This window comes from Leucoraja erinacea, chromosome 9 (assembly GCF_028641065.1).
Source record: "Leucoraja erinacea ecotype New England chromosome 9, Leri_hhj_1, whole genome shotgun sequence".
NCBI classification, from domain to species: domain Eukaryota; kingdom Metazoa; phylum Chordata; class Chondrichthyes; order Rajiformes; family Rajidae; genus Leucoraja; species Leucoraja erinaceus.
In genome coordinates, this window is record NC_073385.1 from 23,173,912 (window position 1) to 23,200,108 (window position 26,197).

A 26,197-nucleotide genomic window follows, 5' to 3' on the forward strand; every position below is an offset into this window, starting at 1 on the left:
TGGATACATGTCACGGTGCTGAACGATGGACAGCGAGACAAGGTTCAGCAACTGTAGCAATCCGGAGGTGATGTCATCCGCGCTCACGCATGCGTTCACCGGATCCCGACCCCAAAGCAGGTGAGTTGAATGAAGTGTGTGACTGGGTTAATGATTCTACAAGAAAACAACGATTATTTACTCATAAACTAAGACCAGCTCCCCCTCCTTCCTCTACCCTCATGGGCTGTTTTACTCTTTTAGTCGCTTCTTCCTCCTTCAGCCTCTCTCATTAAGTATGTCGTGTCAGCTCTAACATCACCTCGTGTGGCTCGGTGCCAGATTTTGTTCAATAACACACCTGTCAAGATTGTTGTGTAGGGAGGAACTGTTCAGTTTATTATCAGCAGGTTGTGATTCCATGGATATATTTTTACTGAACTTCAATGCCATAAGAATCTTCTAAAGTCAACTGAGCGTCAAATGACAGGCCTTAAATCATTAGTTTTATTGGATGCTCGAGCAATCGACAGTTCTCCAACCTAATGATTGTTTTATAATTTACGATTTCTAGTACTGTATTGAGAGTCATTTGTTTTGGATTACACCATTTATTTTTGCTGCAATCATTTGTTATGTCAGTCAATTGCTCATTACTGGCAGTGTGTATTAATGTCAGGGTACATTTTTAAGAACCATGTCCACAATGTAGTCTATAGTTTATTTGATAGGTCTTTCTTTCAATAAAGGACAACAAAGGACATTCAATTTTGTCTGATTACCTCTGCTCACAGCATCAAAATGTACCTGGCAGATCGGTACAAACATTATTGAATAAAAATGCAGGCAGAATTTTTTAAATTAGAGAAAAAATAATTTAAAGGAACTAACAAGAGTAAGAAACTTAGGCTAGTTTCTAGATAGATAGAACTAGTGTACGGGTGATCAGTGGTCGGCATGGATTTGGTGGGCCTAAGGGTCTTTTTCCACGCTGTATCTTTAACTTAAGCTAAAAACACTAAAACCAGAGGAAATCTAAAGAAGGGTCTCTACCCAAAACGTCACCCAATTTCTTCTATCCAGAGATGCTGGCTGCTCCATGGAGTTCCCCCGCACAATTAAAGCATGGAATAGTCTTCACCCTACCATAGTTACCCAACCAGATGCAACTAAATTTAAGGTAGCTCTATTTTCCCCAATAAGCCTTTTTTGCTTAAGCCCAAGTCAAGAGAGTTTTATTGTCATGTGTCCCAGATACGACAATGAAATTCTTGCTTGCTGCAGCATAACAGAATATGTAAACATAATACAGAACAGGAGATAAAAGTTCAGTGTGTCTATATACCATAAACCATATATATACACAATAAATAAACAGATAAAGTGCAATAGGCTGTTATTTTTTCAGAGTTTGGTTGTGGTGAGTCCATTCCTGTTTAAATTCCATTTAAATTATTTTTGGAGGACCAGGAAACTAAGAAGGAAGAGTTACTCCAGGGAGTTACTCCAGCTCCAGGGAGTGATTCTGCGTTGGTTTTCAGTGGTCGCGGCGAGGCAGCGACCAGACAGCAATGGCGGCCAGATCTCCCACAATGCAAAGGGAGGGAGAAAGTGGCCGACGCGAAAGTGTCCAGTTGCCATGGCAGTGCGCATGTGCAGGGCAGCACATGCGCACAACCACGGCCAATGATGTGCTGGCCGTGGTTGTGCGCATGTGCAGGGCGAGGATGTGCAGGTCCTGGCAGTGCGCATGTGTAAGGCGGCTGGCCGAGCCGGAGGACGAGGAGAGAGCGGAGAACTGGCGGCCCGGACACGGATACGGATGGCGGGTGGAGACGGAGAGTGACAGAGAGATGGAGAGAGGGGCCCGCTCAGTGTTGAACAATAGGTGCCCCGGGCGCTTGCCAAGCCAAACAAAATGGCAGGGCTCTTGGGTTGCCCGGCGAGACTTTAGGTCACCATTGGCACCCGGGCAACCATTAATTTTGAGCCCTGTGTACAGGTTGATTTCTCCTCACTGCTGAAATGAGTGCCAATGCAGCAAGAACCCAGACCATCCAGCGGCTAAATCTGCACAGGAAGAGGCAAAATGTGTTTGTTCGGGCTACTCTTTTACCGATTTTAGACATTGCACTTCTGGAGATATATGTGCAGTATTGAAGGGAATTATATGGACTGCGAAGAGGTTGTATGCATAATGTTCATTGTTTTAAATTTTAGTTGAAACATGTTTTCAGTATTTTTTTAAATCCTTTTCTAATGTAGGGAGGTTAAACCTGTAGTAATACTGGCATCTTGCCCGATTGTATTGTTAATTGATCATAATCTAGCTTGATTTTTCTTTGTATGGTTCAAAGTCACATCAGTATATTTGTCCACTGGAATGTGTGGGAAATTCTAATATGGCATTTTAACCCCTTTTAAAGGATGTCTCATTGCTAATCACCAAAGTGCGTGTTTTTAAATAACATAGACATTTTTGTGGGGTATTATGTAGAACACATTACACGCAATGTCTGTGCAGAACACGATACCAAGCTTAACTAATCTCATCTGCCGGCACATGATCACATCCTCCAATTCCCTGCATACCCATGTGCTTATCTAAAAGAGTTAAATACCACTATCATATGTACCTCCACTGCCACTCCTGGTAGTGTAAAAAGGGAAAAAAAACTTTTCCCAAACATCATATTTACATTTTACCCCTCTCATCTTAAAGCTCTGCTCTTTACTCTTTGAAATATATACCCAAGGAAAAAGGTATATCTATTAGACCTCCCCTCATCCCCCTGCATTCCAAAGAAAACAATCCAACTCTGTCCAACCCTTCTTTGAGCTAATACTCTCTAATCCAGGCAGCATTGTCCCCATTTTAGATTTGTTAACTCTGGATATATGTAAAGTAGGAGATCAAATTATTTTTCAGTTTGCTGAATGTGCGTAATTGGCAGAGAAGAAGAGTAAGTTTTCCACCAGGCCTCGATTTACCTCAGCAGATTGACACTTTGGCAATCACGAAGGACCCTGCCTTTCTGTCCAACTTCCTATCTTTAATGGTGGTCGGTACTGGTGGTTTTGACACCTGTACGCAGGTTAGACGGTCATGCTCCATGTTGATTGACCAGCTGCACATTTCTGATTTTGTTGACAGTACCTTCTGCTATCTGGCCAATACACTGGAATTTCCTTCCAAAATCCTTCTATCATTAATATTTTAAAATTTTGGCATTAATTGATGATTAATAGCCATTCTCGTCACCTCTTCTGGGAGGCATCAATTTTTGATGGCTAACGTTCCCATGGTGAGTTTTCAGACTCCTTTTGCTTTTTACTTGAACTTCAGTACAATTACAGATAGAGCAGATTAAAAGCACAATGTTTCAAAAGTACACGTAAACTATTGGACAAACTGTGCTTAAAATATATTGCTTTTCACTTTAAAGGATAAAACTTCAACAGGTTGGAAAGCTTTTGCAGCAATAACGAATAATTTCTGAACATCAAAATGTCAAGAAAAATGTATTGATAATAATATGACTTTTGGATTCCTGGCATAAATGCTGATTTCTACGTAAATTAAAATCTGTCTATCTTTTATATTTTTGAATTGTCTGAAATGCATTGACACATTAATGTGTGCTTTTTGGGATCATGTTTATGAAAACTGAATTGAATTGAAACATCATCCTTTAAGGAATGGTTACATTCACACTTTTCTTTTTTTTTTGTCAGATATTAAAACAATGGATCTCCTGTCAGTGACGGGTTACTGTTTAGTGATTTATGTGATTATGCAATTTGTTCGGTTCATCAGGGCTGATGCAGATTTTACCCTGTTATGGGCTGAATATCTGGGAAATAAACCAGGTAACAAAGTCAATATATTTCTCTGTTTATTAGATTCATTATTTTTACACAGTGTTGTAAAAATGTATCCAATACATCAGGAGAAATTTTATTTCCGATTTGAATTCTGCATTTTTTTCAATTTATGATCATTTCGATTTGCCTGTATCTTCATCGATGCATTTTGGTCTGCTGCAGCCATTAATGATGCTGAGCCATAAAGATTATGAATGTACAAGTTGAACCCATGTTGATGTTAAACAATGTGAAACAAGGACATGAAGATTCAATGCCACTTGAATAAGATTATAAAATAATTTGGCAATATATAAGCAAAGGCCGCATCTAGCAATCTAGTACTGGATCTCCAGTTAATTTCCAGCTTTGTAGGTTTGTTTGGAGTGTATAAAAGAATGAGGGACCTAGATAAAGTGAATAGAAAAGAGATATATAGTATCCCCCAGCAGAAGAGGCAAAAACCAAATACAAAAATTTGGACCGAACTTCAAATAGCCCTTGCTTTCCCTCTCTCTCCATCCCCTCCCCCTTCCCAGATCTCCCACCAGTCTCACTGTCTCTGACTACATTCTATAACTGTCTCGCCCACTCCCCCGAGATCCGTCCGAAGAAGGGTCTCAACCCGAAATGTCACTCATTCCTTCTCTCCAGAGATGCTGTCTGTCCTGCTGAGTTAGAGGTGTTGATAAAGCGATTAAAGGGGGGGGGGGGTGATAAATATTATTTTTTCCCAGGTGGTGTTAGGGATACCGAACACTGCCTGATTGCGTGGTTAAGGGAGAGATTTTCCATTGCACATGCATATATACATGAAGAGCCATGAGCCGAAGAGCCATGGACATCCTGATTAAAGGTGGGAGAGGGCACAGCAATTTTGTTTTAAACACTGGGGTGATGGGTCAATTGACCTTCTCTTTTGTTATGGATTTTCTCTAATTTATTTGATCACACAATGTAAGAAATGACATAAGCCAGCAGAGTTATTTTCTGCAGTAAAGCCCATCAGGCAAATCTGAACAAAGAAAGAGAGTAGAGACCTGATGTGATAGATCTCGACCTCATTTTCCAATTAAAGCCAGGCATTTTATGTGCAAAACGTTATCTTTGAAAGAATAAGATCTGGGCTTTGAGGCATATAATTTATCTTAATTAATGAAAATTATTATTAATTCATGAACTGACTTTTGAAATGTTATAGGATAAATTGTATATTTAATAACTGACAGAAACCAAACTCTTTAAGAAAGTTGTATGGATAACAGGAGCCTCTACAGGAATTGGAGAGGAGTTAGCATATCAACTCGCAAAATTAGGAGCTTCACTGGTACTTTCCTCGAGGAGCGAGGTTGCACTGCAGCGAGTTAAACAACATTGCCTTGGTAAGTAAAAATGTTTTGAGTGTAAAATATTGGAAGAATATTTTTGAAAAAATAAACTGGAAAATAATTTACTAATGTGATTTTGCAATCGGGTAATTTGGCCTGACATCACAGGGAGGGGAAATGCTGGAATCTATTATATAGGAAGTGGTTACAGACTAATTTGGAGGAATTTGTATGTTTGATCTGTACTGGTATACTATGATGCTGGTAAACCTCGTGTGCACCCTCTCCAAAGCCTCCGCAACCTTCTTCTAAAGAGGTGACCAAACCTGCACATAATACTCCAAATGTGACTGAACCTGTTTTGTAAGGCTGCAACATGTCTTTCTGACTCTTGTACTCAATGCCTCGAGCGATGAAGGCAAGCATACCATACGCCTTCTTTACCATTCTATCTACTTGCAGTGCTACTCTCAGGAACCCAAGACCCAACATCAATGCTGCTAACAATCCTGCCATTAACTACATCTGTCATTTCTCTGCTCATATCTGTAGCCTGTGTTACCTTTGATGGCCTCCATCACTGTTTGCAACTCAACCAATTTTTATGTTGCCTGCTAACCTACCAACCAACCCATCTACACTTTCATCCTAGTCATTTATATATATCACAAAAAACAGAGATCCCAGCACAGATCACTGTGGAACACACAGACAGTCTCCAGGCAGAATGACATCATTCCACCACCACTCTCTGTCTTACATAGAAACATAGAAACATAGAAAATAGGTGCAGGATGAAGCCATTCGGCCCTTCGAGTCAGCACCGCCATTCATTGTGATCATGGCTGATCGTCCCCAATCAATAGCCCGTGCCTGCCGTCTCCCCATATCCCTTGATTCCACTAGCCCCTAGAGCTCTATCTAACTCGCTCTTAAATCCATCCAGTGACTTGGATCCACTGCCTTCTGTGGCAGGGAATTCCATAAATTCACAACTCTCTGGGTGAAAAAGTTTTTTCTCACCTCAATCTTAAATGACCTCCCCTTTATTCTAAGACTGTGGCCCCTGGTTCTGGACTCGCCCAACATTGGGAACATTTTGAGTAAATTAGTTCTGAATTAAATCTACTAAACCAACATGGATTCCTTGCAGTCCTCTCCAAATGTGCTGCAATTTCATCTTTTATAATTGACTCCAGCATCTTCCCCAACACCGATGTCAGGCGAACTGGTCTACAATTTCTTGTTTTCTCTCTCCCGCCTTTCTTAAGAAGTAATTAGCTGTTCTCACCACCTTCCACCCACACCATGCTTGCTACTTAAACTACATTCTTTTTCTTACTTTATTTATTTCTGACGAAAGGTTATAAATCTGCAACATGGACTCTGTTTCTGGCTGCATAGATGCTGCATAATCTTTTTCATTCCTGTATTTATTGTTTTTTAACTGTTTTGTTTGAATATTCCATTCAGTGACCATGTTTGTTTCATGTTGTAGATCATAGCACATTACAAGAGGAGGATATTCTTGTTTTGACACTTGACCTGAATGAAACCAGTTCCCACGAGGCTGCAACAAAAAGTGTTATCAAGCACTTTGGTAAAGTATGTTCCCTATTATTAAATTTTAGAAGGTAGACACAAATTGCTGGAGAGAAGGAATGGGTCACGTTTCGGGTCGAGACCCTTCTTCAGACTGATGTCAGGGGAAGGGGCGGGACAAAGATAGAATCTAGTCATAGACATTAAGATTAGTGGGAGAACTGGAAGGGGGGAGGGGATGGAGAGAGAATGCAATGACTATCTGAAATTAGAGAAGTGAATGTTCATGGAGTGTAAATTACCCAAGCAAAGTATGAGATTCTGTTCCTCCAATTTGCGCTGGGCCTCACTCTGACAATGGAGGAGGCCCAGGACAGAAAGGTCAGATTGGGAATGGGAGGGGGAGTTGAAGTGCTGAACCACTTGAGATCAGGTAGGTTTAAGATTCACTGAGTGGAGGTGTTCAGTGAAACCATCGCCGAGCCTGCGCTTGGTCTTGCCAATGTAGAGAAGTTGACACCTGGAACAGCGGATACAGTAGATGAGGTTAGAGGAGGTGCAAGTGAACCTCTGCCCCACCTGGAAAGACTGTTTGGGTCCTTGGATGGAGTCAAGGAGGGAGGTAAAGGAATAGGTGTTGCATCTCCTGTGGTTGCAGGGGAAAATACCTGGGGAAGGGGTGGTTTTGGTGGGAAGGGACGAGTTTACCAGGGAGTTTCGGAGGAAACGGTCTCTGCAGAAAGGGGTGGAGATGGGAAAATGTGCGCAGTAGTGGGATCCCGGTGGAGGTAGCAAAAATGTTTGAGGATTATAATCTGGATGCGATGGCAGATGGAGTGGAAGGTGAAGTCAAGGGGGAGTCTGTCCTTGTTATGAATGGGAGGAGGGGGGAGCAAGAGCGGAGCAGCGGGATAGTGCGAGCCTCGTCTATACTGGAAGAGGGGAACCCTAGTTTCCTAAAGAATGAGGACATCTCCGATGCCCTGGTATGGAACACCTCATCCTGGGCGTTGATGAGGCGTAGATGGAGGAATAGGTGCAGGAGTAGGCCATTCGGCCCTTCGAGCCTGCACCGCCATTCAATATGATCATGGCTGATCATCCAACTCAGTATCCTGTACCTGCCTTCTCTCCATACCCCAATACCTTTAGCCACAAGGGCCACATCTAACTCCCTCTTAAATATAGCCAATGAACTGGCCTCAACTACCTTCTGTGGCAGAGAATTCCAGAGATTCACCACTCTCTGTGTGAAGTACTTCACAATTTGAGATTTGTAATAGAAAAAAATCAGATGTGGTTAAAGGAAAAATAGATTATGAAAGAAAACTGGCAGGGAACATAAAAACTGACTGCAAAAGTGTTTATAGATATGTGAAAAGAAAGAGATTAGTTAAAACAAATGTAGGTCCCTTGCAGTCAGAAACAGGGGAGTTGATCATGGGGAACAAGGATATGGCGGACCAATTGAATAACTACTTTGGTTCCGTCTTCACTAAGGAAGACATAAATAATTTGCCGGAAATAGCAGGGGACCGCGGGTCAAAGGAGTTGGAGGAATTGAGTGAAATCCAGGTTAGCCGGGAAGTGGTGTTGGGTAAATTGAATGGATTAAAGGCCGATAAATCCCCAGGGCCAGATAGGCTGCATCCCAGAGTACTTAAGGAAGTAGCTCCAGAAATAGTGGATGCATTAGTAATAATCTTTCGAAACTCTTTAGATTCTGGAGTAGTTCCTGAAGATTGGCGGGTAGCAAACATAACCCCACTTTTTAAGAAGGGAGGGAGAGAGAAAATGGGGAATTACAGACCAGTTAGTCTAACATCGGTAGTGGGGAAACTGCTAGAGTCAGTTATTAAAGATGGGATAGCAGCACATTTGGAAAGTGGTGAAATCATTGGACAAAGTCAGCATGGATTTACGAAAGGTAAATCATGTCTGACGAATCTTATAGAATTTTTCGAGGATGTAACTAGTAGCGTGGGATAGGGGAGAACCAGTGGATGTGGTGTATCTGGACTTCCAGAAGGCTTTCGACAAGGTCCCACATAAAAAATTAGTATACAAACTTAAAGCACAAGGCATTGGGGGTTCAGTATTGATGTGGATAGAGAACTGGCTGGCAAACAGGAAGCAAAGAGTAGGAGTAAACGGGTCCTTTTCACAATGGCAGGCAGTGACTAGTGGGGTACCCCAAGGCTCAGTACTGGGACCCCAGCTATTTACAATATATATTAATGATCTGGATGAGGGAATTGAAGGCAATATCTCCAAGTTTGCGGATGACACTAAGCTGGGGGGCAGTGTTAGCTGTGAGGAGGATGCTAGGAGACTGCAGGGTGACTTGGATAGGCTGGGTGAGTGGGCAAATGTTTGGCAGATGCAGTATAATGTGGATAATGTGAGGTTATCCATTTTGGTGGCAAAAACAGGAAAGCAGACTATTATCTAAATGGTGGCCGATTGGGAAAGGGGGAGATGCAGCGAGACCTGGGTGTCATGGTACACCAGTCATTGAAGGTAGGCATGCAGGTGCAGCAGGCAGTAAAGAAAGCGAATGGTATGTTAGCTTTCATTGCAAAAGGATTTGAGTATAGGAGCAGAGAGGTTCTACTGCAGTTGTCCAGGGTCTTGGTGAGACCACACCCTGGAGTATTGCGTACAGTTTTGGTCTCCAAATCTGAGGAAGGACATTATTGCCATAGAGGGAGTGCAGAGACGGTTCACCAGACTGATTCCTGGGATGTCAGGACTGTCTTATGAAGAAAGACTGGATAGACTTGGTTTATACTCTCTAGAATTTAGAAGATTGAGAGGGGATCTTATAGAAACTTACAAAATGACAGGCTAGATGCAGGAAGATTGTTCCCGATGTTAGGGAAGTCCAGGACAAGGGGTCACAGCTTAAGGATAAAGGGGAAATCCTTTAAAACCGAGATGAGAAGAACTTTTTTCACGCAGAGAGTGGTGAATCTCTGGAACTCTCTGCCACAGAGGGTAGTTGAGGCCACTTCATTGGCTATATTTTAGAGGGAGTTAGATGTGGCCCTTGTGGCTAAGGGGATCAGGGGGTATGGAGAGAAGGCAGGTACGGGATACTGAGTTGGATGATCAGCCATGATCATATTGAATGGCGGTGCAGGCTCGAAGGGCCGAATGGCCTACTCCTGCACCTAATTTCTATGTTTCTATGTTTCTAAAGTGCACATTGTCAGATTTTATTAAATGGTATTTTTTTATACATTTTGGTTTCACTATGTAGAAGTTGCAGTTCTGTTTATACACAGTGCCCCCATTTCAGGGCACCATAATGTTTCGAGCACTTGGCTTCCCCGGCGTTTGTAATTGCTCAGGTGTGTTTAATTGCCTCCTTAATGCAGGTATAAGAGAGCTCACACCACATATTCTTTCCTCCAGTCTTTCCATCACCTTTGGAAACTTTTATTGCTGTTTATCAACATGAGGACCAAAGTTGTGCCATTGAAAGTCAAATAATCCATTATGAGACTGAGAAACAAGAATAAAACTGTTAGAGACATCAGCCAAACCTTAGGCTTACCAAAATTAACTGCTTAGAACATCATTAAGAAGAAAGAGAGCACTGATGAGCTTACTAATCACGAAGGGACTGGCAGGCCAAGAACTACGTCCATACCAATGACAGAAGAATTCTCTCTATAATAAAGAAAATAACCCAAACACCAGCCTGACAGATCAGAAACATTCTTCAGGAGTCAGGTGTGGATTTGTCAATGACCACTGTCCGCAAAAGACTTAATTAACAGAAATACGGCGGCTACACTGCAAGATGCCAACCACTGGTTAGCCGCAAAAATAGGATGGCCTGGTTACAGTTCGCCAAGAAGTACTTTAAAGAGCAACCGAAGTTCTGGAAAAAGGTCTTGTGGACAGATGAGACGAAGATTAACTTATATCAGAGTGATGGCAAGCGCAAAGTATGGAGGAGAGAAGGAACTGCCCAAGAACCAAAGCATACCACCTCATCTGTGAAACACGGTGATGGGGGTGTTATGGCCTGGGCCTGTATGGCTGCTGAAGGTACTGGCTCACTTGCTGATGGTAGTAGCATAATGAATTCGGAAGTGTATAGACACATCATATCTGCTCAAGTTCAAACAAATGCCTCAAAACTCATTGGCCGGTGGTTCATTCTACAGCAAGACAATGATCCCAAACATCCTGCTAAAGCAACAAAGGAGTTTTTCAAAGCTAAAAAATGGTTAATTCTTGAGTGGCCAAGCCAATCCCCCGATCTGAACCCAACTGAGCATGTCTTTTATATGCTGAAGTGAAAACTGAAGGGGACCAGCCCCCAAAACAAGCATAACCTAAAGATGGCTGCAATACAGGCCTGGCAGAGCATCACCAGAGAAGACACCCAGCAACTGGTGATGTCCATGAATGACAGACTTCAAGCAGTCATTGCATGCAAAGGATATGCAACAAAATACTAAACATGAGTACTTTCATTTACATGACATCGCTGTGTGCCAAACATTATGGTGCTCTGAAATGGGGGGGGACTTGTATAAACACTGCTGTAATTTCTACATGGGGAAACCAAAATGTATAAAAATAGCCTTTATTTTTACTTAAAAGAGGAAAAGGTCTTGTGGACAAATATCAGAATGATGGCAAGAACAAAGTATGGAGGAGAGAAGGAACTGCCCAAGGTCCAAAGCATTCCACCTCATCTGTGAAACACGGTGGTGGGGGTGTTATGGCTGGGGCATGTATGCCTGCTGAAGGTACTGGCTCACTTAGCTTCATTGATGATACAACTGCCGATGGTAGTAGCATTATGAATTCTGAAATGCATAGACACATCCTATCTGCTCAACTTCAAACAAATGCTTCAAAACTCATTGGCCGGCAGTTCATTCTACAGCAAGACAATGATCCCAAACATACTGCTAAAGCATCAAAGGAGTTTTTCAAAGCTAAAAAATTGTCAATTCTTGAGTGGCCGTCAGTCACCCTATCTGAACCCAGTTGAGCATGCCTTTTATATGCTGAAGGGAAAGCTTTAAGGGGACTAGCCCCCAAAACAAGCCTAAGCTAAAGATGGCTGCAATACAGGCCTGGCAGAGCATCACCAGTTTCTGTCCATGAATCGCAGTCTTCAAGCAGTCATTGCATTCAAAGGATATGCAACAAAATACTAAACATGACTAATTTTATTTACATGACATTGCTGTGTCCCAAACATTATGGTGCCGCCCTGAAATGGGGAGGTCTGTGTATATACACTGCTGTAATTTCTACATGGTGAAACCAAAATGTATAAAAATGGCCTTATTTAAAATCTGACAATGTGCACTTTAACCACATGTGATTTTTAATATTTTATCTATCTATCTATGGCGTTCACTCCAACTCGGGGTTGAGTGGTGCCATCTGCTCCGTCCCCAGCTAGCGTGCCAGCTCTGACCAGATAGTTGATGTTGTATAATCAGGGACTGAAACCCTGGTGCTGTGTTGGCCATTCATCAAAAGTAAGCTAGGCGAATGAGCAGCCCTCTCCTAGCAAGAAATAAAGAACACAACATAAACATCCACCTCAGTGGAACCAGCACTTCCCACTGTGATGGATGACACAAATGTCCAGTCAATCTTTTTTATATTACACATCTCAAATTGTGGAGTACAGAGGTAAATAAATAAATGATGGGTCTTTGTCCCAAACATTATAGAGGGCACTGTAAAATTAGAGAATTCAATGTTCATACCATTGAGTTGCATGCTATCCAAACAGAATATTGAGTGCTGTTACTCCAGTTTCTGTGAGGCCTCACTCTGGCAATGGAGGTGGCCCAGGACTGAAAGATTGGTATGGGGAGTATTAACAATTGGGAGATCCAGCATTGGGAGATGAATAGAGCACCAGTGTTCAGTGGAGTGGTCACCTTGTCTACACTTGAACTTGGCAATGTCAAGGAAGCCACATTGGCAGTACTGAATGCAATAGATAACGTTTGAAGAGGCGCAATTGAACCTTTCTTTCACCCGAAAGGCTGCTGGGGTCCCTGGATGGATGTGAACAAGGAGGTATAGGGATATCTCCTGCTCTCTTGCTATTGTAGGGGAATGTACTGGGGAGGGGGGTGGTTTGGGTCAGAAGGGATGAGTGAGCCATGGAGTTACGGAGAGAGCTGCCTCTGCGATAAGTGGAAAGGTATGGGGGTGGGAAGATATGACTGATGGAGGGATTACAGTGAAACCTTCCCCAGTCTGATATCCTTAAGCACACAAACGCACTCATAATTTACCTTTATTTCTTTTGGACCGATGAGTCCGCATTTTTCTCTAATGTTCCTTGTGAGTATATTGTTCACTGCACAAAACATTAACAAATAGCTAGCAATTTTCACGAGACATGGTAACATATCTAAAAATCAGAAGGATATTATTTTGCAGTGATGGTAACTTATCACATTTGTAGCAGCAATCCAGTAACTTACCTATATTGTGCTGTAACTTACATTAAAGGCCTTTTCAAGGGATCCCATTAACAGTTTGCAGAGTCTTGCTTGGACCATTTTTGCACTTTGTATTCCGATTATTATTGTTTTGTGCAGAAAAGTCAACCACTTATGCTCAAGGTTTCTATTTTTCTTTATAAAATTTAATTTGACCAGAAAACTACTTGAAAATGCAATGATGCACTTCCGATTAATCATAGGAAATTATGTTTGTGAAATAATCAAAGGTGAACTTACTAAATAATCAAAGGTGAATAATCAAAGGTGAACTCTGTTGAAATTCAAGGCATCTTTCCAATTTATTTAGCTTGCTGTAAAATAAACAACAATACAATTTGTATGGTGTCAACATTTTGGAAGTCAATGGCCCTGATTTTTCCATTCATTTTTAATGGGCTGGGATTGCTAAGATTAAATATTTCTAAGGTAGATATTGTTACTTTTGATTCTTGTTTGTCTGATTTAGGATTAGCCAGGTTCGTCTGAAAGGGTTTTCTATGCCTTTGAGATTTAGGTAGCAGATTCTACTTTGAGCATTTCAACTGTATCTAAATGTGCACTGGAGACACAAAGGACTGCAGATACTGGGAGTCTGTAGTAAAAAATAAGCTGCTGAAGAAACTCAGAGCATCAGGCAGCACCTGTGGAGACAACAGGTTAGCGAGTATTTCAGGTCACGAGCCTACATAGGGACTGAGAATGTTGAGGGGAGATAGCCAGTAGAGAGGGAGGGGACTGAGGCAGGAGCTGGCAAATAATAGGTAGACCCAGATGAGGAGGGGTTGATGAGCAGATGGAGCCAGGTGGGAGAGGGAAGGTTTGAGATTGTTCATAAATTCAAAGCGATAGGAGCAGAATTAGGCCATTCGGCTCATCGTCTACTCCGCCATTCAATCATGGCTAACCTATCTTTCCCAAACCCATTCTCCTTCCTTTTCCCCATAACGTCTGACACCCATACTAATCAAGAATCTATCTATCTCTATCTTAAACATAACTATTGACTTGGCCTCCACAGCCTTCTGTGGCAAAACATTTCACAGGTTCACCACCCTCTGACTAAAGAAATTCCTCCTCATCTCCTTCATAAAAGAACATCCTTTAATTCTGAAACAAGCATTATCTGGATACCTTCAAGAGAGAGTTAGATAGAGCTCTTAACGATAGCAGAGTCAAGAGATATGGGGAGAAGGCAGGAATGGGGTACTGATTGTGGATGATCAGCCAGGATCACAGTGAATGGTGCTGGCTCAAAGGGCCGAATGGCCTACTCCTGCACCAATTGTCTATTGTCTATACTCTCCACATCCACTCTATCCATGCCTTTCAGTGTTTGGTAAGTTTCAATGAGGTCCCCCCCCCTTATCCTTCTAAACTCCAGCAAGTAGAGGCCCAATGCAGTCAAACGCTCATCATATATTAACCCACTCATTCCTGGAATAATTTTTGTAAACCTCCAACGCCAGCACATCCTTCCTCAGACATGTGCCCCACAATTACTCACAATACTCTAATTGCGGTCTGACCAGTGCTGTATAAAGCCTCAGTATTACATCCTTGTTTTTGTACTTAGTCCTCTCAAAATAAATGAAGCATTGCATTTGCCTTCCTTACTACCGATTCGACTTGCAAATTAACCTTTTGGAAATCCTGCACCAGCAAACCCAAGTCCTTTGCACCTCTGATATCTGAATTCCCTCCCCATTTAGGAAATAGTCTATGGCTTTGTTCCTCCTACCAAAATGCATGACTCCACACTTTGGTACACTATATTCCATCTGCCACCTCTATGCCCACTCTCGCAACCTGTCCAAGTCTTTCTGCAGAATCCCCGCTTTCTCTATACTACCGATCCCTCCACCTATCTTCGAATCAACTGCAAACTTAGCCTTGAATCCCCTCATTTAAATCATTGATATACAATGTGAGAAGTAGCGGCCCCAGCACCGACCCCTGTCGCTAGTCACTCGCAGCCAACCAGAAAAATACCCTTTATTGCCACTCTTTGCCTTCTGCCATCCAGCCAACCTGCTATCCATGCTAGCATCTTCCCGTTATATCATGGGCTTTCAGCAACCTCTTAAAGCACTTTATCAAATGTTTTCTGAAAATCTAGGTAAACACTATCCACAGACTCTCCTTTGTCAGTCCTGCTATTTACTTCCTCAAAGAATTCTAACAGATTTGTCTTCACAAAACCATGCTGACTTTGGCCTATTTTATCATGAACTTCTAAATAACCATATAACCATATAACAATTACAGCACGGAAACAGGCCATCTTGGCCCTACAAGTCCGTGCCGAACAACTTTTTCCCCTTAGTCCCACCTGCCTGCACTCATACCATAACCCTCCATTCCCTTCTCATCCATATGCTTATCCAATTTATTTTTAAATGATACCAACGAACATGCCGCCACCACTTCCACTGGAAGCTCATTCCACACCGCTACCACTCTCTGAGTAAAGAAGTTCCCCCTCATGTTACCCCTAAACTTCTGTCCCTTAATTCTGAAGTCATGTCCTCTTGTTTGAATCTTCCCTATTCTCAAAGGGAAAAGCTTGTCCACATCAACTCGGTCTATCCCTCTCATCATTTTAAAGACCTCTATCAAGTTCCCCCTTAACCTTCTGCGCTCCAGAGAATAAAGCCCTAACTTATTCAACCTTTCTCTGTAACTTAGTTGTTGAAACCCAGGCAACATTCTAGTAAACCTCCTCTGTACTCTCTCTATTTTGTTGACATCCTTCCTATAATTCTTATAATACTCAGCAACCTCATCCATGATAATGGACTCTAAAATCTTAGCAACCACTGAAGTTAGGCTAACCAGCCTATAGTTTCCACTCTTCTGTTTTTCTCCCTTTTGACAGATGCTGAAAGTTTATTCGTGGAGGCTTCAAAGGGCTGCAGATTTTGGCAACTGATAAGAAAGAAAGCTAATGAGTGTAGCCAGACAAGGGAAGCATGGAGGGCAGATGGGAAGGCGAGGCGAGGCATTAACAGACCAAGTGTGTAGAGTATGTTGGTAAGAGGAAGATGGAGCCAGGTGGGGGAGGGGAATGGATCTGGGTAACATGAGGCTGGAAAGAAAGGAGTGCACAAGAGAATGCCATTAATGTACACTAAATGAAAAACAATTTCTTACTTTCTGTTACTTAGAATGTTTTTTACACAGAGTTACCTGCTATTCAAATTGAGTTACCACTCTAAGTCTGATTCTCCGTAAAGGATAAAAATAAATAGTGTGACCAATTATCTGAAAATCTAAACAAACCAGTCCATCAGCAGTTTTGGTGGAAACAGAAAGTTGACATTTTGTGTGTAATCTTCATTAGAACTGTAAAAAGAGATGCAAATAAGTACATGAGTCATAGCACGGCAACAGTCACTTCAGTCCAACTTGGCTATACTCACCAAGATGCCCCATCTAAACTAGTCCCATTTGCATGCTAAATCCTTCCTCTAAATCTTTTCCTATCCGTGTACTATCCAAAATCTCCTTTAAACATTGTTATTCTACCTGCCTCAATTACTACTTCGGGCTGCTCATTAGGCTTATCCAACACCCTCTTGTAAAAAGTTGCTGCTTTGATTCCTAATAAACCTTTCCCCTCTCACTGTAAACTTATGCCTCCCGTTCTTGATTCCTCCATTTGAAAAAAAGTCTCTGTGCATTCACCCTTTCTACCCCCCCCACCCCTTGATTTTATACACATATAGATAATATTGCTCCTCAGCCTCCTACACTGTAAGGAATAAAGTCCTGACTTACCCAACCTCTCCCTATAGCTCAGGCAACATTGGCAACGTCTTCATAAATCTCTGCACTTTTTGTAGCTTAATGGCATCTTTCCTACAGTGAGATAAGCAAAACTGAATACGTTATTCCAATTGTAGATATACACAGAATCATGCGAATCTTGGACAAAGTGAGTAATTACAGTCTTTTACCAAGGTAGTGGGTCCCAGAACTAGAGGAAATAGGTTTACGTTGAGAGGGGAACGATTTTTTAAAAGACCTGTTCCACAATTTCTTAATGCAGAGGGGTGTTGCATATATGGAATGAGTTGCATGAGGGTAAGCTGTAGAGGAGGGTACAGTGGTGATGTTTGTGTCTATCTTCTGTACTGTTCTATGTTTTATGCTCTTTATACAGATGTGAGGGCATAAATGAATACCAGAACCTTACCTTTTGAGACTCCTCTCACAAGAAGCATTACTTTACATTTTAATTATATCTGAAATATTCCTTCTCTTTATGGGCCCGTCCCAATTAGGCGATTTTTAAGGCGACTGCCGGCGACTGTCAAGTTGTCAGCAGTCGCCTGAAAAACCGGCAGCTGGAACGGCGACTGTCAGAGTGGAACGCACACACACACACACACACATCGCAGGTGGGGGACAGGGCAAGCTGGGGTAGCCCTGTCTGAAATTCACACGGTGCAAAGCCAAGGTGATACAGACACACACCACGATGACAGGAAGGTTGGCGCTGTAATTAAGACGGCTAAAGAACAGTGTACGGTAAGTCCTTTAAAAGAAGGGGGGTGGGGGGTGGGCGGGGATGAAGGAGTGGAGACAACGTTTAAGAAGCCAAAGATACACGGCTGTGAAGTTCGGCGGCCATTTAACATTACCGGTCGGTTATCCTTGGTTCTGAAAACTACTGGTTACGTATTTTTCCCCAATGAAATTCATCGGTCAGCACCGGCTACAACCTACAAGAACCTTCTGGCAACCCACTAGAACTTCCTGCCGACCCACCCACGGCACGGGAATTTTCGCTACTCTCCATGGCGGCTTCATTCTAGTCGCCAATAATTTTTCAACTTGTTGAAAAAATCGTGGTGACCATAATGAGGCTGCGACAGTTCCCGGAATGCGGGAACTCCTCTCGACCATGAAGGCGACTCCCCTGCCAACCATGTGGCGACTGCATAGTCTCCTGCAGTCACCTAAAAAGTCGCCTAAGTGGGACAGGCCCATTAGCCAGTAGAAATTAACACTGATACTTGTGTTAAGAAAATGAAAGAAAAGTTTGGTCACTAGAGTGTCTTACTTGAGTGCTACAGTTTTGATGATAAATGAAGATTCCTGTTATAAGTTTTGTGCAGAAACAATTTTGTTTAGCCATGAAATGCTCAAACCTATTGTCTTTGGGCTCATTTTTTTTTCAGATCGACATTTTGGTCAATAATGCTGGCCGTTCCCAGCGCTCCCTATTTCTGGACACACACATTGATGTTTACAAAGCTATAATGCAACTAAACTTCCTTGGCACAGTGTCAATGACTAAGTGTGTTTTACCCTACATGGTTAAGCACGAGAAGGGACAGATAGTCACCGTCAGCAGCTTGGCTGGTCTTGTGGCAGCACCTGTTTCTACAGGATATGCAAGTAGTAAACATGCTCTTCAGGTATGTGGGTTGACTATTTTAGCTATTACAAGTTTAACTAAGTGACCAATATTCTTCAATAGTTTGTTTTAGAATGGTACGGTGTTAATAATTTGTAATTTTTACATGAATCAACATCTGAGGAACTATTCATCTCGGATTTGAAACACAAGCATGCACTATTATCCTCTATTTTCTATAGTTCCTATAGCAGGATGAGCAGGACTGAACATAATATTCTAAATGTGGCCTCACTAACCTCTTACAGCTGTAACATAACTCCTGCACTCCATACGCCAAATGCCTCCTTCACCACCCTACACACCTGTGTTACTACTTTTATGGGACTATGTACCTGCACCTCTTGGTATCACCAAAAAAGTTCATTTTTTGAACACCATGAATTGAACTGAACCTTGCTCCATTTGCCCAGTTGATCAGAAGATTATTTCTCTTCTTCCCTTGATTATCTATATTACTAATAGTCTGATCTTGACCACTTCCTGTTGTTCTGTATATTGATTTTAGAAAAAAACACTGCCACCTACGGCTGTGATTTTTGGCCATCTTACTCAGAGTCCCCTCCGCTGCACAGGACAAGAGGATTTTTGCCATCGCTGAAAAATAAAAGAGTTGTTAGTGTTTAAAAAATGTTGCGATTCTCTCTCCTAAAGGCCACGTGTGTTTTGGTTTGAGAATGCAAAAGTTGCCTTGCCTAATTGAAAAGTTGATTTGAGAATGCCTTGCCCATATGAAGAGTTGATTTGAGAATGCCATGCCTAATTGAAAAGTTGGTTTGAGAATGCTAAAGTTGCCTTGCTTAATTAAAGTTGCCTTGCCAAATGCAACAGGTTTGTTTTGAAAATGCGCCTTTTAACTGTGCCTTATTGAAAAGTGTGCAACAGTTTTTGGAAGGAAAAACCGTGAATAAACGTTTTATTAGATCAGGACTGTGTTTAATGCAATATTGCGGCTCATTCTGTGACTTCCGCTTAGTGGAGAGGTGGCGCTGATTGCGTAATTTCCGCTCAGTGGAGAGGTGGTGCTGAGTGCGTTATTTCCACTTAGTGGAGAGGTGGCTGTATGCGGAAGGCGCACAATGAAGACGCCACCCTGAATCATTTGAGTAATTCAAGAGAGCTTACTGCCATGTATATGGTGAGTGTGTTTGTGAAAGTTATGTAAAGCACGTTTTTGCTGTAGCAGCAGCTGTACAGGAGTGTTTCAGAATAAAAATGGCTTTAAACGTTTGAATAATTCAGTTTAGACACACCTGTGTTCTTATTTTCAAACTTCTTACATAGAGTATATGGTTAGTGACAGGATTCAGTAACCACCCCCCACCCACTGGCCAACAATATTGGAATTGGTGGAGAGGTGGAATATTGCGTTGGGTGACCGTGTGATGCTGGGTCCCAACGGGTCCCACTCAGTCTAGTAGTTTCTAAAAGTTACCCCTTCATCAAGGTTAAACTAATTACACTGATGTTACTGTGTTTATCCCTCCACCCATTTTTGAATATGTTTGTATTTTCAAACCTTGAGCTATTTAAAAGACTATAATGAGAGCCTCTGAAGTTTCTTCCCTGTATTTCTGCAAACCAGGATGCATCCCATCTGGCCCAAATAATTTATTAACTTTATGTTCAGCTAGCCTTATTGATACTTTATCACTTATTACCCCATTTGCAATATCAATCGCTTCTTTCTTTCCTGGGCTCCAGTAACAGATTCATGATGTTTATTAATTGCACTGAGATCAGTTTAATCACTGACAGCAATGCATTTTTATATGTATATTCAGAGTGCATGGTCAAATTCTGATGGCTTGACCATATTGATGGTTTCAAATGCACTGTCCCAGTGAAAACAAAAATAACAAATGTTTAAATGACGACTAGGTTACCAATTATATCATTCACAGTACATATTGATTCCATATATTCTCTTTTCCAGGGATTTTTTAATTCTCTTCGTCCAGAGCTTGCTAATTATCCAGGCATTGTAATCAGCATGGTTTGTCCAGGATTAGTCCACTCAAATATTGTGAAAAATGCTTTTGCTGAAGAGATGAATAAGGTACAACAGGTTAAACATGTAACAATCACTGTCACTGGTGCGTAATATCCAGGATAGTTTTGAGGATCTCATTTATTCCCCATATAACTATGATATGATTTTTGCATTTATTGTTCTTTCAAGTAAAACTACATTTTTTATGTATTTGTGCTTTTGAAAATATAGACTAAGTATAGGTACAGTTTAAAATACTGGATCAAAAAATATTATCTTGATGTTTCCATGGAACACAAATTGAAATGTATACGTAATAAATGAATGAAGAAATATATACGTTATAGATGGACAAAGGACAATTAACATATGAATGAGAAAACGATGTCCAAAGTATCTCTTTTGAATCTTCACTTTCCTTTGGGGAAAACTAATGGGTTGTGGGAATATTTAAATATATTTAGATGATCCCATTGAGTTACTGCTTTGTTTTTATACTTACTAGTGCGTTTTTATTTAGACTGTGACAGAGAGTTGTGTGGAATCTCACAAAATGCCAACAGCTCGTTGTGCTCGTCTGATGTTAATTGGGATGGCAAATGGATTGAAAGAGATGTGGATTTCAGAGCAGCCATTGCTATTTTATGTTTACCTGTGGCAGTATGCTCCCACCTGGGCATGGCTAATCGCGGACAAGATGTCAGTGAAAAGAATTAAAAACTTGAAAAGTGGATTGGTAGGTATAATTTGCTGCAGTTAATCAGTGTATTTTGACAGTTCCTGAGATTTTTTTTGCTCCTTAAAATGATACAATATTAAGGCTAACAGTAAAAACTAAATAGATGTGATTCCATTTTTGTAATCAAAAACGTAGAATTTGAAAATGAGATACGAAAATGTGCACCACCTAGATGTTCCATTTCTTCCACATCTAGGTGGTGCACTGGGACAGCGTAACCATAAGACTATTTAACAAATCTCAAAGGTATCTTTTTCCATCCCTTTCAAAACATTGAAAACCTTACAGTCCCTTCGCCATCAACTCTGGTCTCCCTTTCTTGTATACAAGGAAGACCAACTGAATCTATTTCTCTACAAATAATATTTTATTGGGATAATCATATTTTTTCAGTAATATTCAATATCTACATCAAAGACATTGGATAATGTAAAGAATAAATTATTTCTGGAAAAAAATTGACATCTTACAGGCTCATCTTGAACTGTGGTATAACTATTGAAGTGTATCGTTGGTGTCTCCAACCAGACATTTTCAAACGACCCGGACTAAAAGGGACAAAAGCAACTACCATAATTATGTTGCAGTGATTTTATACTTTCTCATGAATATCAGCTGTTTGCTTTGGAACTGAGCCAAGAAAGAATCTCCTATGTGGAACTGAGGTCATTCTGAGCATTCATTTTTGACAGCAAAGTTTACAATGAATTCTATCATATTTTTAATATAACACTTCAAGATGAATTTGAGAACAATTGTAATTTCCTATTGTTAAATATTAATTCCATATTAAAAGCAGTTACGTTAATCTCCACATTACTCCAGGTTCAAACTTTTTCCAATTTTGAAATAAAAACAGAATCAAATTTTGAAATAAAAACTGTAATTGATGGAAACATTCAGCAGCTCAAGCGGCAATTGGAAAAATAATGTCATTATGAAATATTAACTTTCTCTACACTCCTTGCAAATTGCATACTGGAAAGAAAGGATTATCGAGAACATCATCTCTTGCATTACATTCACTTGACAATAAGAACAACTATGTCGAAGATGCTGTGTATTGTCTACAACTCAGGCGTCATCTCCATAAAACTGAACAAGCACTTTCCTTAACATCTAGACCTTGGTCTTGGGGCCTCCATTTGCAATTGGTTTCTGGACTTCCTGACTGGCAGACCTCAGTCAGTTAGAATTAGTCATTACTTTTCCTCCCCCCTGACCCTCAACCCTGTTGCTGCTCAAGATTGTGTGCTCATTGTCTTGCTCAACTTCTTGTACACCCACGACTGTGAGGCCAAGTGTAACGCCAACTCGATCTTTAAGTTCACCGATGATATAACTGTTGTTGGCCAGATCAACAAGAATCATGAAATAAAATGCAAGCGATTGAGACCTTTGTGTCATGGTGTCAGGCCAACAATCTAGCCTATAATGTTAACAAAACAAAAGAGTGGTTGTTGACCTGAGGAAGCAATGGAGTGACTTCATCAATGGAACTGCCACTGAGATGCTCCGCAGCTTCATGTTTCTAGGAATCCCTTTCACTAGCAACCTAACCTGGTCCCTTCACACTGATAGAAACATAGACAATAGGTGCAGGAGTAGGCCATTTGGCACTTTGAGCCAGCATCGCCATTCAAGTTCAAGTTTACATTTATTGCCACTGTACCAATTGGAACAGCGAGATTTGGGTTACAATACAGCCATGCAAATAAAAAGAACACAACACACGATAGAATTTAACATGAACATCTCCACACAGCGGAATCAACGTTTCCCACTGTGGGGGAAAGCAATAAAAGTTCAGTCATCTTCCTCTTGTTCACCTGTTGTCGGGGCCTATTGAGGCCTCCGCAGTTGCAGCAACAGTAGCCTGATGTTTCAGGCCCTCTCGCCGGATGATGGAACTCCGGCGTCGGAAGAACACTCAGCAGTTTGGAGTTTCCAAATCGGTCGCTTCCTACCGGAGACCGCAGCTCCCGAAATCCACAGGCCGAGCTGGCCGGAGCTCCACTTGGCAATCCTCGGCGAAAGATCCCAGGGCCCCGCATTGTTAAACTCAGCGCATATAATCATGGCTGATCATCCAAAATCAGTACCCCGTTCCTGGTTTCTCCTCATATCCCTTGATTCCGTTAGCCCTAAGAGTTATATCTAACTCTGTCTTGAAAACATCCAGTGAATTGGCCCCCACTGCCTTCGGTGGCAGAGAATACACAGATTTCTGGGTAAAAAAGTTTTATTTTTTTACAACTCTCTGGGTAAAAAAGTTTGTCCTCATCTCAGTCCTAAATGGCCTACCCCTTATTCTTAAACTATGATCCCTGGCTTGGGACTCCCCCAAGATCGGGAACATTTTTCCTGCATATAGCCTTACCAATCCCTTAAGAATTTAAAATGTTTTTATAAGATCCCTACTCATCCTTCTAAATTCTAGTGAATACAAGCCCAGTCGATCCATTCTTTCATCACATGTCAATCCTGCCATCCCGGGAATTAACCTGGTGAACCTACGCTGCAGTCCCTCAATAGCAAGAATGTCCTTCCTCAAATTAGGACGACAAAACTGCACACAATACTCCAGGTGTGGTCTCACCAGGGCCTGAACTTGCCGTAAGTGGTGAACATTGCCGAGCCCAGTGGAGGTATCGATCAGGATGCTCGATACCTCGGCCATTGCCTTTTCTCTTTACTTTCTGAGAGATACAAGAGTTTGAAAGCTCTATTGTCCAGACTTAAGAACAGCTTCTTCCCCACTGCTATCAGATTCCTGAACTGCTAACCTCTTCTGCGCCACTTCAGATTTCAGAACAATTTTGTACAATCCTGCTGTTTTGCTTTCATTGTATTTATTATTTACTCATTGAGCTTTATGTAAACAATGTATTTCATTGGTGTACATGAAACTAATGAATCTGAATCTTTCCACACATACTGGCTGACCAGCTGAGTATTTTCAGCATTTTTAGTAATTACCCTTAAACTGCCCTTTAATACCAAACAGACTCTTGGCAGTATTGGGATTCTGCTCTGCTTAGCAGCTTAACATATTGGTATTGTTACATTAGCAGGATCGACAAAGAAGAGTCAGTGGAGATTGTTTATCTGGATTTTCAGAAGGCCTTTGAAAAGGTGCCGCATGTGAGGCTGCTAAAGAAGATTAGAGCCCGTGGTATTAGATGGAAGATACTAACACGGATAGAAGTTTTGCTGAATGGTAGAAGGCAAAGAATGGTTGGCTTCTTGTGATGAGTGGTGTTCGGCAAGGGCCGTTGCTGGGGCCGCTACACTTCACGTTGTATATCAATGATTTGAATGTGGGAGTCAATGGCATTGTGGCCAGGTTTGCAGATGATATGAAGATAGTTGGAGGGGCAGGTAGTGTAGAGAAACCAGCGACTCTGCAGAAGGTATTGGGCATGTTGAGAGAAGGGTCAAAGAAGTGGCAGATGGAATACAGTGTAGCAAAGTGTGGAGTCATGCATTTTGGTAGTAGGAATAAAGGCGTAGATTATTTTCTAAACGGGGTGAGGATTCAGAAATCATAGGTGCAAAGATACTTGCAAGTGCTGATAGTAAGGAAGGCAAATTGAATTTTAGCATTTATTTCAAATGGACGCATATAAAATCAGGGGTGTAATTCTGAGGCTTTATAAGGCATGTCAGACTGGATTTGTGAGCAGTTTTGGGCCCCATATCTAAGGAAGGATAGAAACATAGAAAATAGGTGCAGGAGTAGGCCATTCGGCCCTTCAAGCCTGCACCGCCATTCAATATGATCATGGCTGGTCATCCAACTCAGTATCACATCCCTGCCTTCTCTCCATACCCCCTGATCCCTTTAGCCACAAGGGACACATCGAATTCCCTCTTAAATATAGCCATTGAACTGGCCTCAACTACCTTCTGTGGCAGAGAATTCCACAGATTCACCACTCTCTGTGTAAAAAAATGATTTTCTCATCTCGGTCCTAAAAAACTTCCCTCTTATCCTTAAACTGTGACCCCTAGTTCTGGACTTCCCCAACATCGGGAATAATCTTCCTGCATCTAGCCTGTCCAACCCCTTAAGAATTTTGTAAGTTTCTATAAGATTATCAAGGATTACGGGGAGAAGGCAAGAGAAGGGTTGAGAGGAAAAGATTGATCAGCCATGATTGAATGGCTGAGTAGATACAATCAGTCCGAATGGCCTACTTCTGCTCCTATGACCTATGATTATAAGGTCTGAAGTAGGGTCTTGACCCGAAACGTTGCCCATTTCCTTCGCTCCATAGATGCTGCCTCACCCGCTGAGTTTCTCCAGCATTTTTGTCTACCTTCGATTTTCCAGCATCTGCAGTTCCTTATTAAACGTTATAATGTTCATGGTGGTGTGTCTGCCAAAATAATTTAAGCATGTCAAATGTTCCTGGATAATTTAATCCAAAACCTCCTATGGGATTTGCATTCATCAGAATAGTATGGACATCCTTATTCTTACATTGATTTTCTTTTTATGATTATTTTTTTAAATATATTTCAGGATGCTGATGCCACATATTTTGGAAAGATAAAGGGGAAAACAGCTTGAAGCTCTGGTTATTTTTGGTTGAAGATAATGCAGGTTTTACATGTTAAAGCTTTATTGGCTTTACATTGTTCACTTTGCAACACCAACGTTTTTCCATATCATTTACATTGGATGTATGTTGTAATGCTTCTTACGTCTCTGACCACTTTGAGAATAATTAAAGGGATTATTGTTCATGTTCCCTAAACTTGAGACTTTTTTCCGGCTTTGCCAAATAAAGCTGACAATAACTAAATTGTAACCACAAATGT

The 26,197-nt window shown here is 41.4% G+C and overlaps 1 protein-coding gene across 5 annotated transcripts; it reads left to right on the top strand.

Annotated features, from left to right (window-relative positions):
• Positions 1–26,197, top strand: dhrs7 (dehydrogenase/reductase (SDR family) member 7). Of its 5 annotated transcripts, none has more exons than XM_055640327.1 (8): positions 2–120; positions 3,715–3,849; positions 5,109–5,225; positions 6,670–6,776; positions 18,400–18,639; positions 20,575–20,697; positions 21,152–21,367; positions 25,899–26,195. In XM_055640327.1, exons 1-8 carry the CDS (start codon positions 90–92, stop codon positions 25,944–25,946), a joined length of 1,017 nt encoding a protein of 338 aa, XP_055496302.1. In that variant the 5' UTR covers positions 2–89; the 3' UTR covers positions 25,947–26,195. The 5 variants fall into 5 exon arrangements, with proteins under 5 accessions (XP_055496304.1, XP_055496302.1, XP_055496301.1 ...); XM_055640326.1 differs by having other exon boundaries at positions 3–120; positions 5,073–5,225; positions 25,899–26,192; XM_055640328.1 differs by lacking the exon at positions 2–120 and adding an exon at positions 3,128–3,284 and having other exon boundaries at positions 5,073–5,225; positions 25,899–26,191.

Bases quoted from the DNA above. Each gene is read 5' to 3' on its own strand.
- dhrs7 (XM_055640326.1), top strand. From the start codon at position 90: ATGCGTTCACCGGATCCCGACCCCAAAGCAG. The intron at 121-3,714 runs GTGAGTTGAATG...TTTTTTTGTCAG, and splicing joins GGATCCCGACCCCAAAGCAG to ATATTAAAACAATGGATCTC. The intron at 3,850-5,072 runs GTAACAAAGTCA...AATAACTGACAG, and splicing joins ATATCTGGGAAATAAACCAG to AAACCAAACTCTTTAAGAAA.